The sequence below is a fragment of the Lontra canadensis genome, unplaced genomic scaffold (assembly GCF_010015895.1).
Source record: "Lontra canadensis isolate GAN:19392208 unplaced genomic scaffold, GSC_riverotter_1.0 scaffold1, whole genome shotgun sequence".
NCBI lineage: Eukaryota > Metazoa > Chordata > Mammalia > Carnivora > Mustelidae > Lontra > Lontra canadensis.
The window spans coordinates 27,674,275-27,686,743 of NW_022630995.1; the positions used below are offsets into that span (position 1 = coordinate 27,674,275).

Below are 12,469 nucleotides of genomic sequence, written 5' to 3' on the forward strand. Positions count from 1 at the left end.
TAGCTCCTTTTCTGATGATGATGATGATGATGGTGACAGCGCCTCCATGTTTGAAGAATCAGAGAATGAAAACCCCCATGCAAGGGGTTCCTGTAGACATAACTCACACAGAGGGGGGCCATCACAGAGGTGAGCACGATGATCTATTCCTTCAGGTCTTTTTAAACTATTATGTAGATGAAAGAAAGGTATTCTACTCCTCCACTTCGTGGGCTTGGCAAATGTTCCTGCCACCTAGGCCACTTCGCAGGATCTTGGAAATAACCTGCTGCTTATCCTTTTCCTCTCTTGGGAAACTGCCAAGACCTGATGATTATTGATGATTGATGATTGAATGATGATTGAATATGGAATGATTGAATATTGAATATTGATGATTGATGATGCCAAGACCTGATGGTTATTGATGTCCATTGATGCCTTAAGTCACCAGCACTCCTGTGGATCATTTTCCCTGAGACCTGTCTCTGTCCATGAAGAACCACATGCCACAGTCCTCCATGACTTTCCCTAACATGGACGTTATACAGATGGTGACTATTATGCTTTCACTTTCCAGGGAGCAGTACCTGCCTGGTGCCCTTGCGCTTTTCAATATTAACAACAGCAGCAATAATGAGCAGTAAGTACATTTACAATAGAAAACCAAAGCTGTGCTTTTAAAGAACACCATTAAGAAGGTAGGAATGTATCTGAATCTGCTGCAGAGGAGATCTTTATTAGGAAAACTCTATTTAATACAATGGCTATAGTATTTTATTATTTTGTCATTTGGTTATTTACTTCTGAAAAAAGTGGCTACCTATATTAAAAGCAGCATGTATGTATGTATGTATGCATGTGTGTATTATGTATGTGTTTGAATACATACAGAAAGCCATTGTCTGTAGTGTCGATGCAATTGCCCCTCCTTGTGGACAAAAAGAAATGAAATCTCAGTCATCTTTTCTATTCTAGGCCAATATATCCCAGGTCAAGTTCCTTAGGAGACAATCTCTGAGAGGGAGGTGTGTGTGCAAAGGTTTATTGGGAGTGCTCTTAGGAATGATTTCCAGGAGAGTGGGGAGCAGGACTGGGCAGAGGGAGAAGTTGAACTTCAGGGGATAGAGTTGCTATGGGAAGCTCTAGAGGAGGGATGACCCTTCAGAGTTGGATCATAGTTAGGCAGTAGGACTGGGCCTTTGCACATGCTCAGTCATTGGGTGAGGGCAGCCCATAGGATGGGGGGCATAGCTTTGAGTCTGGTGGGTCTCCGTCAGCCAAGGCCAGCCAAAGAAGAGGGAGCTGTGAGCTGTCAGCAACCAATACTTTTGGCCAGTGGGGAATGAGTGCCAGAGTTCTGTGCACTAATGCATCTGGACAACACACTTCTTGCACTGTTTGTGTCCGATTTCCTCATATAGAAAATTCATCCTATGCGGGAATATACCTCTTCCAGGAGTCTTGTTCTTTTTTCCTGAGAAAGCTTATAAGAGGATGGTTAATGGGATAAACCTAGGTCCCTGACAGCTGCAGCTGGTCATGAGGCTTTAACTGAAATTGCTTATGCTCTCCTTTCCTACACATTCTAGAATCCTGTCACCTCTGGTCAGCACTTTTGCTGGTCTAGATGATTTACTTCATGGGATGAATGATATAGACTCTTCTCCCTAAAGGATTTGGGGCCCTGGTCATCACCATACCCTTCTTGAGTTATACCTGCTGTATTCGTCCATTTACCACTAAAACTGGGCTGAAGAACACCAAAGACACCAGAGCAGATCACCTGTGTGCCAAATATACCCCTCCCCTACACACACACACATTGTACAACAGCAACACTATCTAGTTGTGATGAAAGAAGTCAGTTACTTTTGCCAGTATGGTGACTCCCTTTCTTGCCTATCAATTTTTTTTGGCACGAGGGGCCCAAAGTGCCTGGGGAGTAGTCATAGCTTAATGTTTAATGGTACACTAACTGTGTTGCCTGGAAGACACGTGATCCATCTGGAAACATGTAGATCCACGGACCATAAAGTTGTGGGGATGAGGAGGACACACTCTCTATGTGAGTCTCTCCTACTTAAACTCCTTGGTTCCCAGACCCATACATGGTTATTTCCTTTTCCTTACCAAGTAGTTGTTGGTTCACCCCTTGAAGCTGTGTTATTTGAAGATTGACTTTACCAGTTATCTTCTAGGGTCATCTCTAAGTAGAGCTTTAGTGTAGACACAGCCCATTTTGACTTGTATCCGGATGTCAGGCTGAGCCATTCATAAACCATGCTCCTTCAACTCCTCCTGTAAGACCCCCGCCTATGGCCACGGTGAAGAGCTGAGGGAATAGGAGCTGATACAACAGTGGCAGAGCACATGGTGGGGGGGGGGGGGTTACTGTGCCCCATGCTTGATCCCAGATATTCCACTTCATCATGGGATGGATTACTGTACAACCTTATAACTTGCTAATTCCGGCAGAATCCAGCTCATGGTCAATAGCCATTTTCTGTTCCATGGTTGTTTAATCCTCTTTCCAGGCCTTATTAACACGATGCTGTTGATAGAGTAGATCAATGTGACATTCTGAGGCATGTCCAGATGGTCCAGGTCCCTCTAGGCTGTGTCATGACATTGAGCAGGAGAGACAACATAGCCCGTGCGCTGCTTTCCATCTCGTAACTGTTTCTGCTCCTCTTCCCTAATAGTAATAAAAAAAAAAAATATCACACACTCACCATGACTGACCCAGAACATTGGGTATATGGTCTAGATCACATGAGAGCATTGTTTTTCACAATAGCCCAGGCAGCTGCAGCTGGGGCTACTCTGTGGTTGATTTTCCGTTGTCTACTGCCAGCTGCTAGTATCCATGTGGGTTTTGTAGGGACCAGACATTGAATGAAATGGTGGTGGGAGGGAACCACCAGCCCTGCCTGCATGAGGACTTTAAGGATTGCATTTTCTTTCCTGTCCAGGATGCAATATGGTTTTCAGACAGCAGGTGGGGGGCAGCTGGAGGGTTTCTACTTGTCCCCACCCCTCCCACCCCCATTATCATCAACTCTTCCTCTACAAGCCAAGGAGCATGTAGGGATGAGGGTTCTACCAATGTCCAAACATATATATTCCACTTTTACACTGAGGACCTGGAGAAATGACCACAGTGGGGGTCTTTAGACCCAGTGGAAGCCCCATAAGTCATATATTGTCAGTGATTTCATTCTTCAGTCAGTGATTTCATTTCTCAGCTGGCTCAGGTTTAGAAACTAGGCATGAGGTTGTGACTTTTTATTGGGTTAAGTTGCTCTCAATCTCCTGATTATCCATTCCTGATCTGTTGTGACCGTACATGTTAAACAGCACCCTGACAAGCCAAAGGGATGTGCATCTATCTAGGAACAGATTCTATTAACCTCTTTCATAGCTCTCTGTGGGATAAGTCCCCTGCCTACCCATGCTCCCCTTAAAGTTAATTACAGTTAGTGGACCCATCTCTCTTCTGATGAGTAAACACTGCCACTGGTTGCTTATTCCCAGGTTCTGTCATCCCTATTGCTCTCAGGGAACCCAGTTCTGTACCCAGTTCAGCATCTCCCACTATCAGCCCTAGCCCTGGCTTCCAGAGGACAGTACCACTGAGTTTCTCATTGATGCTGGTTCCCCTCCCACCAGCACATTTCTTATCATTTTTGTGTCCTCTGAGCCCTCTGAGGAACCACAGTCAGCTGGTGGACTGTCTTTCTTATCTGGGATGTCTACTTAAGCATATCACTTCTCTGAGTCTTCCTTGTACCTTCCTCTACCCTCTGCCATGGCCGTTTGTAATTTTATTGCACTTAGCATGAGCCGTCCCCTTTTCTGAGCTTCCGGGAGCCATCCAAGCAGCGTGTCAGCACCATTTCTTAGGATCTGTGCTAGGGGTTAAAACCTGTATCACAAGGGTGTGCTCTCACAGCAACAAATTCTCCCTTATCCAGTTCTATGTTGTGTTGCCCTTTGTACATGACGACCTTAGGTGCCAAGCCCCACCTCCTTGTCCATTCTGTTTCTTGCTCCTCCTCAATAGCAGCATTCCATTTCTGCTGGGCTATTCATATACAGAATAAATTCATTTGTACATTTGCACCTGAAAATTTTTCTTCCCATTAACATCCCCACGCTTCTTCTCAACTTCTCCAACTCTTAACCTATACTTTAAGGCCTAGATCTAGCTCTCTCCTTGTAACTACCTCTCTGACTACCCTCCTGGTTGTGAGATGCCTGTTCACTCATGTCTGAATAATAAACTTTCCCAAGTCATCTGAGCCAACGATGGCAACCTATTTTTGACCTTAGATCTGACTGCCTCCAAGTTTCATCCTTCAGCTGATAGGGAGAGAGCCAAACTGTAGGAAGAGGCCTCTAATCACATATTCTCAACTGCAGAAGAAATTGCATATAGAAAAAGGCAATCTCAAATCCAGTAAATGATTCTAAGAATTAGGGTTCTAGTGTGTGGAGCTTTCTGACTACTCATGAAAAATTGCCACAGTTAGGATTATCCCTCTAAAGAAAATTGATGGCATTTTCTTGAAATTTCTCAAAGCTCTTACTCAATAATAAATAATAATAAATTCTTATATATATTGTTATATACAATATCATTATACATATTATATATAATAAATTATTATAAGTGATATCAAGAAACTTAAACTTTAAATAAAATTGTTTTGGGGGAACCTGGGTGGCTCAGTGGGTTAAAGCCTCTGCCTTTGGCTCAGGTCATGATCCCAGTGTCCTGGGATCAAGCCCCACATCGGGCTCTCTGCTCTGCAGGGAGCCTGCTTCCTCCTCCTCTCTCTCTCTGCCTGCCTCTCTGCCTACTTGTGATCTCTGTCTGTCAAATAAATAAATAAAATCTTTTAAAAAAATTGTTTTGGACACCTAGAGACCTTGAAATTGCACCCATGAGAGCTGTTGCTTCCTAAATTTCCCTTGTTGGGTTTATGCCTCTATCCACCTCCATTTCCTTCAATTTTTAACATGTACTAACCCAGGAAATTTTGTGTGTGTTTTTTTTATCATTGGATGCATGTCCATTTTTGTAGAACTCTCCAGCAGAAAACCAAATTTCTGGTCTCTGAGCATGGGTTTCTGAATTCAAGGCTCAATAGAGAGGAAAGTAATTAAGAATGGAAGTCAGAATGTAATTTGATGATGTGACTTAGACATTTCTTTTTTAGAGAGCCAAAAGAGAAAAAGAAAAAGAAAAAAGAAAAGAAGAGGTAAGTTAGACTTTGGCATGAGTGATCGCAGGTTTTGGGGCCCATAACATTTTTGTATCTTATTACTAACTACATCTCTCACTTTTTAGCAAATCAGATGATAAAAATGAAAACAAAAAGGACTCAGAGAAGAAAAAGAAGAAAGCAAAGGAAAAAGAGAAGAAAAAGAAAGAGGAAAAAGACAAAGATAAGAAAGAAGAGTAAGTGGCATTGAAATTAGGAACAAATTTATAATGGATTTTGAATGCAGGGTAATTTCCTGAAAGTTTATAGTTATGAAGCCTTGAGTAAAAGACTACATATGTTGTTATAAAATGTGAATCATTTTTTTTAAATTTCCTTACAATGAGCAGTGGTAGCTTTATTCTTAGTTTTCTCATCAAAAATTTTCAATGCTATGGTTAATTATCTTTCTGAAGCTCTGGTGAAGATAAATTTACCATTGAGAGATATTTAGGTTTCAAGAAAATTGTGTTCCTAGGGTCTTAACATTAATTTTTTATGTTGAAATAAAAAATATAGCAATTTTATTAACATTTTTGAGTCATAAATGCTCAAGCAAATAATCCAAAAGTAAGCAAATTTCCTTGCAAAAGCCATGCTTAATTTTGAGAGCAGTCCAAATGCTTATCAGCACCAGCCATTTGAAAGACCCCCCACTTTTTTTTTTTTAAGATTCTACTTATTTATTTGACAGAGAGAGAGAGAGAGAGTAAAAGCAAACACAATCGGGGGAGCAGAAGAGGGAGAGGGAGAAGCAGGCTCTCCACTGAGCGGGGAACCTGATGTGGGACTTGAGCCCAGGACCCTGGGATCATGACCTGAGCTGAAGACAGATGATTAATCGACTGAACCACCCAGGTGCCCCTGAAAGATCCTTTTTAAACAAACATTTGAGGGTTAGAATTTCATGAGGGTAAGGCTGAGTGATATTTTCAGTTATCTTTTTACTTTTTACTAAAGGAAGTTTTTTTGTTTGTTTGCTTTTTTGCTGATCCAAGTGAAAGATGTTTTTATTTTATTATTTTATTTTATTTTATTTTTTTCAGGGTTCCAAGATTCATTGTTTATGCACCACACCCAGTGCTCCATGCAATATGTGCCCTCCTTAACACCCACCAGGCCCACCTAACCCTCTACCCCACTCCTCTCCAAAACCCTCGGTTTGTTTCTAAGAGTCTACATTCTCTCATGATTCGTCTCCCCCTCCGATTTCCCCCAATTCACTTTTCTTTTCCTTCTCCCAATGTCTTCTATGTTATTTCTTATGCTCCACAAGTAAGTGAAATCATATGATAATTGACTCTCTCTGCTTGACTTATTTCACTCAGCATAATCTCCTCCAGTCCCATCCATGTTGATACAAAAGTTGGGTATTCATCCTTTGTGATGGCTGAGTAATATTCCATTGTATATATGGACCACATCTTCCTTATCCATTCGTCTGTTGAAGGGCATCTTGGCTCTTTCCACTGTTTGGCGATTGTGGCCATTACTGCTATGAACATCGGGGTACAGATGGCCCTTCTTTTCACTACATCTGTATCTTTGGGGTTTTCTAAACTTAAAAAAAAACAACAACTCTTTACCACATAATATTCACTTATTTTTGCCTGCTGGAAAGCTGTTAAAGCTTTTACAAAAGGGAAAAATCCGTAATAATATGGGCTTGGGGTGCCTGGTTAGGTCAGTCAGTAAAACATGTGACTTTTGATCTTGGGGTTGTAAGTTCAAGCCCCATGTTGGGTGTAGAGATTATTTAAAAAGAAATCTTTTAAAAAGCCCTTAAAAAAACTCACCACCCCCACCAACAACAATAAACCCCCCACCCCGCCAAAACACAATGTAGGTTGACACTAGAAAATTTTAAAAATTTTCCATTTGACTATATATTTCCTTTCTCCCTCCTTTTTCCCTTCCTTCTTTCCTGCCTTCTTGCTTTTCCTCTGTCCTCTATTGCCTCTTCATCCTTCACCAGATGCTTATCAACAAGGACTTTTTATTAGATTGTGTTATATTCTTCTTTCCATACAAGAGAGAAAGAACCCATGAATTCCCTCTCACAGCATAGTTCCTGATTACTTTGTCTCCTGGTAGGGGGAGTGGCAACGCCCCATTCTCTTACCACCCATAACCTACCAAAGAGGTCTACGCATATCCAGAGTTTAGCATGATCTGTGGCACCATTCCTTCTCAGGAGTTGGATTGATAGAAATGTCTGCAGCATCACAGTACAACAAGGATGTTTAAAAAATCTCATGCAAGCCTTAATGTAAGACTGGTAATTTAACTATCTATCCAGTCCTCACTAAGCAATTTCTCATGTCTATCACGCTCATGGCAAGCTAGTTTTTTCCCTGCAGAGTGAGTTTCTCCAGCTTACTTCTGTTTCATGAACTGTGGGTGATGGACATAACCGAATTTGATATGTGAAATAAAAATGTCCTTGTTTCTTGATAATCTCCCACTTTCTAATTGCTGCTAGGGAGAAGAAAGAAGTCATGGTTATTGATCCCTCAGGAACCATGTATTACAACTGGCTGTTCTGTATCTCTTTACCTGTTATGTACAACTGGACTATGGTTATTGCAAGGTATCTATATTTTTGTGGATCTCGACCTGCTTCTGGTTTCTAAGTTACCTGACTTAACAGTTTGGTCAAGGGCTTTTTGGGATGTATCTCTTTTCTCCACTACAGGTTGTAAAGAGAGGTTATGTTATTCTCAATGTGTTTTCCCAAGATCAGGAGTAGGTGCTTTGCTTCTCAATATACTTAGAAATCCAGTACTGGACTGGGAGTGAGAGGACCTTTTTAAACTTTTGATTGCTGAACTGTGTCATTAGAATTTGGGGAGAAACTTAGTTATTTTATTTATGTACTTTTCAGACTATAAGAAAAACATGTTGCCAAGAGTGGAAAAAGATCAAAGACCTAGGTTGTCTTAGAGCAAGATGTGTTTCCCAAGCGATTTTTCTATGGTTTTCTGTCTTTTAGACAGTAAGCATCTTGGCCGTCCAGAACCAAGCACAATTCCTTGACGCATTTTAGAGACAGATCGTAAGAACCTGGTTATCAATGTGTGTGACCCATTGTATTTTGACATTAGCTTGAGACTATTTATTTTTATTTGATGTCTTCACAGTGTGAACTAGTGTAATGGAAAGAATGTTGGAATTCAGAAGCAGGAGAAAGCTTAATCCATCTGCCCATATTCAGAAGAGCCATGGTTAATTAAATGGGCCTAAGGCCCCTCTTAGTCTAAGTGCATCATATCTCTTATCATGATAAAAATTATGCAGAGAGGACGTTTACTTAAACTTGCCCCCATTTCATTTTAATCACACAAGTTTTTCTTTTACAGAGCATGCTTTGAGGAACTTCAGTCTGATTACCTAGCATGTTGGGTCATTTTAGATTACATATCCGATGTAATCTATCTTCTTGATATGTTTGTACGAATAAGGACGGGTAAATATGTTCAGTTTTGGATATTTTGTAATTTTGTGCTTTTATCTCTATGGTATGATTTGAAATTTTGTAATTCAAGTATTCTTTGAAATAAACTCGCAAAAATCTATTTTAGAGGATAAGGCACTGTTGAAAGTAAGAGTACCATATACCTACCCAAAAGCTTAGGTCACTACAACCGATTCACTTAATTGGGCAACATTTGAATGTGGATTGGTGGCTTTTCCCCCATTAACTTATTCATTGGGTTAGAGCCATGGGAGAGGAATAAAGAGAAGAGAAATGTTCTGCCAGCTCTGTGGGGAAAGGGTAATTGCTCCCTAACAGAGAGATACTATGAAGACGCATGGGGGGGGGGGGGATGTCATTATGTACAACAGAGCTGTACTAGAATTTTTTTTTTAAATATAGATTCTTTTTTTTTTAAGATTTTATTTATTTATTTGACAAAGAGAGATCACAAGTAGGCAGAGAGGCAGGCAGAGAGAGAGAGGAGGAAGCAGGCTCCCTGCTAAGCAAAGAGCCTGATACGGGGCTCGATCCCAGGACACTGAGATCATGACCTGAGCTGAAGGCAGAGGCTTAACCCACTGAGCCACCCAGGGACCCCTGTACTAGAATTTTTGTAAAAGTACAAAATCCTTAATTCAACTTTGGGGTCCTTGTGGGCATCGTTGACCAGGGAGTAGGTAGGGTCTGATAACTTCCCCTTAAGTATTCTTGTTCAGTGGGTATAGCTTACCGTTTCTACGCTGAGCTCTGTGTTCCAAGGTAACCGCTGTGCAGAGAATAGCATTTAAGAATCACTCTGGGGCACCTGGGTGGCTCAGTGGGTTGAGCGTCTTCCTTCAGCTCAGGTCATGGTCTCAGGGTCCTGGGATCGAGCCCCACATTTGGGCTCTCCGCTCTGCAGGGATCCTGCTTCCCCCTCTCTGTCTGCCTGCCTCTCTGCCTGCTTGTGAACTCCGTCTGTCAAATAAATAAATAAAATCTTAAAAAAAAAAAAAAAGAATAGTTCTATAAGACAGGGACATGCTCTAAATATCAGTGTGCTGGAGCAATGCTCCAATTGTTATGTCCTACTCGCAGCTCCGGTAGCCGGTATAGGAAGAGGAACAAATTCATTCTCGGGTGAAATGTATCAGAATGCTGACATTCAAGGCCCACTGCAGCAACACGGGAGAAGGGAAGATCCCAGATGACTAAGGAAGCTGGGGGGACAAAAAGGAGAGAGAAAACAAACCTCTGAAGGACACTTATTCTTCACAGTGAAGGGACAAGACAAGAACACACGTAATGGGCAGTAAGGCAGGTGCCCAAACTTCAACGGTTGGGCTGGGATTCTGACAAGAGAGTGGCGTGAGGCCTTAGGCACAGTGTGAGGGTGTTTGGAAAATTTCCAAGAATGCTGTTTGTAAAAGGAATCCTTTAGCTGGGTAGAGATACTGGCACTGGAGAGATTTGTGTACATACAACGTACGTATGTGTTACATATAAGCTTTCACTTTTACACTTACAAAGTTTTATTTTTTATTTCTTCAAAAGATTATTTTCCATAGCTATATGTTGATCAGTACCCATATCTTATTACATTGTTCAAAGCATGTTTATTGGAAATGAACGCTTTTTAAAAAATATTTCTTTCTTTCTTTGTTTGTTTATTTTAGAAAACTTGAGAGAGTAAGTAGGGGGAGGGGTAGATGGAGAGAATCTTCAGTTTGCGCTGATCGCAGAACCCAGTGCAGGACTCAGTGGGGGGCTCGATCTCATGACCCACGAAATCATGACCCATGAGTTCATGGCATGGGCCGAAACCAAGGGTCGGTTGCTTAACTGACTGAGCCACCCAGGCACCTCTATTGGAAATGAACTCTTGTTTTCAACTCAGTGGGTTATTTTAGAAATATTCATAATGGCGTAAAAATGAAAAAAAAACCACTAAATTGTTGTGTTTTTTTCTTCTATTTTAGGTTACTTAGAACAAGGACTGCTGGTGAGGGAAGAGCCCAAGCTCATAGAGAAATATAAATCCACCTTGCAATTTAAACTTGATTTTCTTTCAGTGATACCCACTGATCTGCTGTATTTTAAGCTGGGGTGGAGCTATCCAGAAATTAGATTAAACAGACTGTTAAGGATCTCTCGAATGTTTGAGTTCTTCCAGAGAACAGAAACCAGAACCAACTACCCCAACATCTTCAGGATTTCTAACCTTGTTATGTATATCGTCATCATTATCCACTGGAACGCATGTGTGTACTTCTCTATTTCCAAAGCTGTCGGATTTGGAAATGATACATGGGTGTATCCTGATGTTAATGATCCTGAATTTGGCCGTTTGGCCAGAAAGTATGTATACAGCCTTTACTGGTCTACACTGACTCTGACTACAATTGGGGAAACACCGCCCCCTGTGAGGGATTCCGAGTATGTCTTTGTGGTGGTTGATTTCCTAATCGGAGTGTTAATTTTTGCTACCATCGTTGGTAACATAGGTTCTATGATTTCCAACATGAATGCTGCCAGAGCAGAATTTCAAGCAAGAATCGATGCAATCAAGCAGTATATGCATTTTCGAAATGTAAGCAAAGATATGGAAAAGAGAGTTATCAAATGGTTCGACTACCTGTGGTCCAACAAAAAAACAGTTGATGAGAAGGAAGTCTTGAAGTATCTCCCCGATAAGCTGAGAGCAGAGATTGCCATCAACGTCCACTTAGACACTTTAAAAAAGGTGCGCATTTTTGCGGACTGTGAAGCTGGGCTTTTGGTGGAGTTGGTCTTGAAACTGCAACCCCAAGTCTACAGTCCCGGAGATTACATTTGCAAGAAAGGGGATATTGGACGGGAGATGTACATCATCAAAGAAGGCAGACTCGCTGTGGTGGCCGATGACGGAGTCACTCAGTTTGTGGTACTGAGTGACGGCAGCTACTTTGGTGAGATCAGTATCCTTAACATTAAAGGCAGCAAAGCCGGCAATCGGAGAACAGCCAATATTAAAAGTATCGGCTACTCAGATCTGTTCTGTCTCTCCAAAGACGACCTCATGGAAGCTCTGACTGAGTACCCAGACGCCAAAACTATGCTAGAAGAGAAGGGAAAGCAAATCTTGATGAAAGATGGTCTACTGGATATAAATATTGCAAACGCTGGAAGTGATCCCAAAGATCTCGAAGAGAAGGTCACCCGAATGGAGGGGTCGGTAGACCTCTTGCAAACGAGGTTTGCTCGGATTCTGGCTGAGTATGAGTCAATGCAGCAGAAACTGAAGCAAAGACTAACCAAAGTTGAGAGATTTCTGAAGCCACTCATTGACACAGAATTTTCAGCTCTTGAAGGATCTGGAGTTGAAAGCGGGCTCCTGGACTCCACGCAGGACTGAAAAAGTGGTCACTACCAAGGACGTGCCTCATGATCCTTTTGAGGGTGGGATTAAGCAACTCTAAACTGGAAGAAGAAGAAGGTGCAGCTGGGGCACTTTTTCCGTAAGGAGAGTGTGCTCAGGTGGAGGGAACAAGACCCACACACTCCTCTGTGAGGTAGTGAGATTAAAGGATTGCCGTCCTTTGGATTTTTCAGAACGGATAACATGCAAAGATAGAAAAGGATTAACTTGTCAGTATCTGTGTCTTCTGATTTTTTTCATGTATGCTCCTTTCATGTAGATATTTTCTTTATAAAAGTGAACAAGTACCCCTCACTTTCAGGCAGTTTACACTGTGGAGGAACAACTGGGAATTACCAGGTCCAT

General features: G+C 41.6%; 1 protein-coding gene across 1 annotated transcript in view; it reads left to right on the forward strand.

The window, feature by feature from the left end:
• CNGA1 (cyclic nucleotide gated channel subunit alpha 1) overlaps positions 1–12,159 on the forward strand; it is a 33,323-nt gene extending 21,164 nt beyond the window's left edge. The window contains exons 4-10 of the mRNA XM_032852289.1: positions 4–129; positions 560–622; positions 5,205–5,246; positions 5,336–5,446; positions 7,732–7,839; positions 8,609–8,715; positions 10,686–12,159. Coding sequence (XP_032708180.1) covers positions 4–129; positions 560–622; positions 5,205–5,246; positions 5,336–5,446; positions 7,732–7,839; positions 8,609–8,715; positions 10,686–12,100 — 1,972 coding nt within the window. The 3' untranslated portion in view covers positions 12,101–12,159. The remainder of the gene's footprint in view (positions 1–3; positions 130–559; positions 623–5,204; positions 5,247–5,335; positions 5,447–7,731; positions 7,840–8,608; positions 8,716–10,685) is intronic.
• Positions 12,160–12,469: the final 310 nt, after the last annotated feature.